The sequence below is a fragment of the Gavialis gangeticus genome, unplaced genomic scaffold (assembly GCF_001723915.1).
Source record: "Gavialis gangeticus isolate Ggan-Ray unplaced genomic scaffold, GavGan_comp1, whole genome shotgun sequence".
Classification (NCBI taxonomy): Eukaryota; Metazoa; Chordata; order Crocodylia; family Gavialidae; genus Gavialis; species Gavialis gangeticus.
Genome location: NW_017728992.1, coordinates 68565649 through 68570898, shown reverse-complemented (window position 1 = coordinate 68570898; position 5250 = coordinate 68565649). Strand labels below are relative to the sequence as shown.

The window sequence follows — 5250 nt, the reverse complement described above, 5'->3', positions numbered from 1 at the left end:
CCCCCCCCCCCCCCCCCCCACTCCCAGTCAGTGGAATCAGCCACTGGTTGCTGACTGGTGTTGGGCGGGCTGGGGCACGTGCCCCCCCAACTCAAGAGGCATCAGTCATCCATGACCAGAAGGATTGGTTAGTGCAGCCCATCTGAATAAGATATATGGTAATGCCCACTGCACTCAGCCCCTCTCAACTTTCAACTCTTTTTCAAGTCATGATGAGCTATTACAGTGAATATTTTGACTTCCTCTTCAGTCCTACAGCTGAACTGTGCCTTTCTTTCCCAGTTCCAATGATTCCTGCTTCTTCACAAGCCTTAAATATCTGGCAAACATCAGACCAGGTTGCCCTGTGTTTCATCTGCATATACATTTTTGGAGTATCTTAGGACTTACGACAAGAACACCCAGTTCCAGTCACGAGTGAGGGGCTAACTAGCACATAGATCCTTTGTGTGGAGATCTGGAGTACACACACATACTGAGCAGTGGGGTCAACGTGGCTTGAAACACCATTGACTCGGCTGGCTCCCAGCCCAATGATCTGTATGGTAAATCATTAGCCTTTTGGGTTTGGACTAATATATGCATAGCTTATATATGAGCAGGTACAAAAGTGCAGCTTAAAGGTGTATTTTCAGAGTACCTGTGCTAAAATTGCAGCAGTTTCGAAACAGGTTAAATGCATCAATTCTATATGAACTAAGTCTGTGGGTACCCATAGTCATTTGTCTGTATGCAAATTACTATAGGCCTGTTTATTTTAAAGTCAGTATTTTCAAATTTGCCCCTCACTTCCATGTGCTCAGGGAGAGCAGGGTCTGACAGTTGATGAGGAGCGAGGCAAGGGGCTTCAAGAAGTTGTGGAGGCAGATGGCAAGGGGGCCACCTGACCCCTCCCCCCCTATTTATTTTCCCTGCTTTAGCATAGCTTTACTTGATTATATATTCAAGTAAATATGGTAATTTTAATATTTATGTTGAGCTGGGTCAGTTTTAGAAGTAAGTTTAACAAGTATGTAGTATCCCATCAGATAAATGGGACAGCAGCTTTGAGTATTTCTGCACTTCTGAGATATTAAAATGATTACAAAATTCAGAAGCAGTTGTAAATCAATTCTAAAAACCAACAAAATCTTCTTATCCCTGCTTCAGACTCCATTAAGTCAAAGGAGCTGCACCTAAAATTTATTTTGCTCAGCATATTTCATTTACTGACTGAGTTTATACAATATGAAAATATTTATAATGTAGAATGTTTCTGATTATGTGCATACGTATTTTTATTCTTATCCTGAAAACTGTACTGAAATACTGTCATGTTTGCAGCATCTCCTTCAGAAAGCATTTAACCCAGTGATTCTCAACCAGAGTGCTATGGCAGCCTGAATTGCCTTGAGGGTGCTGCAGGCTGTCTCACAATGTTGATGCTGTTAGGTGTAAAAGATAAACCCAGAGATTTTCAAATAGGAATCCATAGTGTCGAAAATATTCTGACCTGTTGTAGTCTTTCTGTATTCTTTGCAATCAGAGAATTGCTCTATTATTTTTCTGTAGCCAAAAAGTGACTGAGAACTAAAAGCTGAAATTGTCTGAGTGGTGCTTCAAGTCTGATAGGCTAGGGACAGACATGCAGAAAGCTTGAGGCTGAATTGATTCAATCTTTGCAGGTTAGTCTAAGCTGGCTAAGCTAACTCAGTTTTGTAACCAGACATCCCAGAAATGCAGGCACGTGCCTGCAGTGACTCAGGCTAGAAGCTGGGAGGTGCTAGAGCAGCCTTCCTTTTCCTTCTGCAGGGAACTGAGAGGGGTGTGGCCAGGCCCTGGCAGGACACTGTGATTAGGGAGGGGTTCGCCCCCTCCATTCTTGATATCAGCTCTGTTATCAGCATTTAACACTCCATCAGTAAACAGCCTCACTCATTACAAGCTCTTCTTAAACAGCTTTTTGCAAAGGAAGGAGTGCAGGTCCATTACCAGCTGAGATGTGGATTACCTCCATAAAGCCCTATCTGCCTTATACAGCATTAGAAGACCACATGCTGGCTACAGTCCCTGCTGTGGGAGAGATGAGGAAGGGATCTCTGCATGGGCGACTGGTGCTGCCTTAGTCAGGGGGGGCCACATGTCTCCCCCCCCCCACCCCAGACTAATCAGTGATTAGGGGGAGTGTCCCCCCCCACAGTCAATCCTGCTGACTGGGGGAGGGGGTCCCCGTGGCCGATCTCACTTCTGTGAGTGGCTGTGGCTGCTTCTGGGAGCGCAGTGGTGCTCCACTCTCCGGCCAGTGCTTGCAGGGGGGGCACCAGCGCTCTCACCTGCCCATCACCCAAGTGGCAAACACAGCCAGTCAGGGGGTGCGCCAGTGCTCACAGGGGTTGCATGTGCACCCCCATGCACCCCCTACGCATCACCACTGGATCTCTGCTTAAGCAGCAAGTGGTGGGAGGGGGAGAAGGGGAAAAGCAGAGGGGAGGGCCAGTCCTGCTGTGGGGCAGAGAGCCACACCCAACCCAGAGAACATGCTGGGCTACTGGAGTGTCTGGTTTATCTTAAACCAGCAAGGGGTCTGGGACAGGCATTGCATAAACTGGTTTGACCCAAATCAGTTAGGTCTGATACTACATCCAGCCAGGTTTATCTCAAATGGTTTCAGCCATTTTCAAACTGTTTTGTGTTCACTGAACATCTGTTGTGTTACAGGTTAAAACCAGTTTCTGTTCACTTAAACCAGTTTATGTGTAATGTCTGTTCCTAGCCATAAGGGGTGTCTCAAGTCTAAAAAGATTGAAAACCGCTGACTTAACCAATACATGTTGTGTACATTAATGAAAAGTCCATTAGGTTTTTGGATCAAAGGTAGTTTAGAAAAGTATTTTAATTTTTTTATAGAATCTAAAATAAAATAAAATGAAAACCAGTAGTCTGATCTGAATTGTTTTTCTTTGTAATTTTAAGGTTCATGTTTTATTCGAACTGACCAGCTTGATGGTGAAACAGACTGGAAGCTAAAAGTTGCTGTTGGTTGCACACAAAGACTGCCAGCACTGGGGGTAAGCATTATAGATTTTTGTTTCACCATTTCTTTGGTATATCTATTTATATTTGTTATGTAGTAGAAAGCTTTAGAAAATTACTTGTACACAGTAATTACAGCAGTTACAAAAGAAATTAACCCATAAATGCAATGTTGATCTTTGCTATGGATAATAAAAAAATGCTTCGGGTCTTGATCCTCTGGAAAAGGTTGGTTTCTACAGATATTTCATTTTCCATTAAAAGAATAAAAACAGATAAAATGTGTTATACTCCCAGGCTGTGTAACAAATGTAGGCTTTTATGGTTTTGGGAGACTTTTTGTAAGGTGAATGGTTCTTTGCAAGGAGGCTTCAGGGTCACAGTGGAGAAAGTATATACACTGGAGTACGCAGGAGGGTTTCCCAAAGGGGGGGTGTGCGTGCACATGTCAAAAACTGTTAAAAGATGAGGTGAAAGTATAGGAATCAGTAGATTATGTCTGTGAATTGGAGCAGATAGATTAAACAAGCGGACAGAAGAAACAGGAGCAAAATGGTCTGATCAGTAGAATGCACTGAAATGTAATCTGGTATTGAATGCAGGAGGGACCTGTGCCTCCACATTTCTTTGTTACCTAGCAGGTAGCTGTGAAACCCACTCCATCCCTCTGCAGCAGAGGATTTACAAAGGTGCTAGCTTCTTTTGTTAGTTTCACTCAGCTCAAGCAGTAGTGAAGGTTTGTGCTGGAAATCTAAAGATCTCAGATTCCAACCTTGCTGATGACCTGTATTGGGAAATCACTATGGCTTCATTTGATGAAAGTTTTTGTTTGGTCAATACTTAACTTTTTGTGGGGATTTAAAAAAAAAAACCTCAGGAAACTACATTAAAAATTCCATGTGCTCATGTAATTGAATGTATTCAACATGTGACAGCTGTAAGAGTAAAATGAATTAGTACCTTAATTCAGACATTTCCTAACTTCCGAATACTTGATTTTGCAAATTAACTTGTTTTAACTTTAACTTTGTTTTAAAGAAGAGTTTAATTTTAATTTGCATCTTAATTGAGGAATTTCCTAATTTTTGAGTGTTTTATCTCTGCAACCTCAATATTTTAAACATTAGTTAGAATACAATTTCCTCTTTTTTTAGAGGGAAGAGACTTACATAGTCTATGTATTCTACATGGAATATAGTAAATGACCTGAAAATATAGGTGGCATGGCACTTAGTTGAAATAAGGAAGCTGGCTACACTGTGAACAGATGTTGCATTCCTTGCAAGACAAATCACAGTGGTCTGATTGGCTACTTACAGACATCCAAAAAGCCTGATGCAGAATTGATCTAAGTTCAGTTTTCTGTAAGCAACATAGTTTAGATCAGTAGTGAACAGAGCACAAGTTCACCCTTTGGTGTGGAGGGCAAATCTTAGACCAGGTTCTGCGAGGTTAAACCAGTCTGCGTGTGCCAAACTTCTGTTCTGTTACAGGTATAGACTGGTTTCCAGTCACTTATGCTGGTAAAACTTTAAAGTCACAAGAGTGAATTGATTGAAAATTGGTGTTTGTCTGGATGTAGGAAAATAAACTAACACTGGTTATATCTTTCTATACCCAATTCAATAGTACAGGAATTACAGATGTTAACTGGAACCCTCTGTTGGACTCCGGTTGCAGGAAATCAGCCTGCTTAGCAATGGGCCACTTTTACTGGAGTGAGGGTCAAGGGACACTCATTTTCAGTCACCAAAAGTGGGAACATCATCTACAGATTGTAACGGTTCTCATGACCAACATCAAACATGTGTAGGGCTTAGTTGCTACTTAATGCCATATTAATTTTGACCTTGAAAGTACTGAATCACGTGCTTATCTTCAAACATGATTTTATTGTTAAATGCTTTACTGAATCAGAGTTTTTGAAAATAATACCTAGGTAAGTAGTCTTAGGAAAGAGCTTTTACCAGCATTGTTGCTATAGGCCAGTTATGTTTCATGAAGGCAGTCAGATGAAAGTTGTTGGCCTGGTCAGTAGTACAGTAAAAGCTGTGTTAACTGCATTTTAGTGACTGGCACACTCTACTAATTGGAGTTTCTGGCCTGCTGGACAACCACTTGCATGTAGTAGCCACTGTTGCTACCCACCACCCTGCGCTGCTGCCTCTCTGCATTTGGCCACCTCCTCTGTTTGCAGCAGCCACCGTCCCCCCCACCCCCCACTCTGCGTGTGGTCAC

General features: G+C 42.3%; 1 protein-coding gene across 2 annotated transcripts in view; it reads left to right on the top strand.

Annotated features, from left to right (window-relative positions):
- Window positions 1-5250, top strand: part of ATP9B (ATPase phospholipid transporting 9B (putative)) — a 447238-nt gene that overhangs the window by 206292 nt on the left and 235696 nt on the right. For both annotated transcript variants that reach the window (XM_019524099.1, XM_019524092.1), the window contains exon 8: window positions 2953-3047. In XM_019524099.1, coding sequence (XP_019379644.1) covers window positions 2953-3047 — 95 coding nt within the window. The remainder of the gene's footprint in view (window positions 1-2952; window positions 3048-5250) is intronic.